General features: G+C 43.4%; 1 protein-coding gene across 1 annotated transcript in view; it reads right to left on the bottom strand.

Annotated features, from left to right (window-relative positions):
• The window catches only part of LOC101995969 (guanylate-binding protein 7-like), a 12,955-nt gene extending 12,699 nt beyond the window's left edge, over window positions 1–256 (bottom strand). Inside the window, exon 1 of the mRNA XM_026785036.1 lies at window positions 43–256. Coding sequence (XP_026640837.1) covers window positions 43–229 — 187 coding nt within the window. The 5' untranslated portion in view covers window positions 230–256. The remainder of the gene's footprint in view (window positions 1–42) is intronic.
• Between the last annotated feature and the right edge of the window lie 385 nt (window positions 257–641).

Below are 641 nucleotides of genomic sequence, written 5' to 3'. Positions count from 1 at the left end.
AAGACAGTCAGACATTTGGCTAGTACCCAGCATGCCACTCACCATGATTCTGTTCTGCCAGACGGTTCATCAGGTAGGACTTCCCTGTTCGGTACAATCCAACAATAGCCACAACTACCACTGGCTGGGAAATGTTGTCCAGAATATCGATGGCTGTTTGGTTCACAGACAGCTGATCATTGTGGTTCTCCACCAGACAAATGGGAGCCATCATTTGTGGTCTGGCCATAGCAACTTGCCAAGCTAAAAAAATCTGCAAGAAGAACAGAAAGCCATTCTTCACCTCAGTATTACTCAAGCCCAAGGTGAGTTAGGACTGATGACATTTGTACATTTCCTAAGGTAGCAAGCAGATACAGAGGACATTCTCTATCATTCTTCCACAGTTCTAAAGAAGATTTATGTAAGATATGGGTTGCCAGCATGAAGAAAGATTGACTTCAATGGAATAAAACCCAAACAACGACTATCTTCATAAAGTCCTACAATATGCTAAGCCTTGTAATGAATGCCTTACCTTGGGAACCCTACAATCTGTAAGTGGCTACAGGTTACAGATTACTGTATCCTGCCAATAAGGAAGGGGAGTTTGCAAAGCCTTAAAGACCCAGCAAAATGGCAGAGCAGTGGGTTCTAAGTCC

Source organism: Microtus ochrogaster, linkage group LG1 (assembly GCF_000317375.1).
Source record: "Microtus ochrogaster isolate Prairie Vole_2 linkage group LG1, MicOch1.0, whole genome shotgun sequence".
Taxonomy (NCBI): Eukaryota; Metazoa; Chordata; class Mammalia; order Rodentia; family Cricetidae; genus Microtus; species Microtus ochrogaster.
Note: the sequence above shows the minus strand (reverse complement) of the source record. Positions and strands in the feature narration are given on the sequence as shown.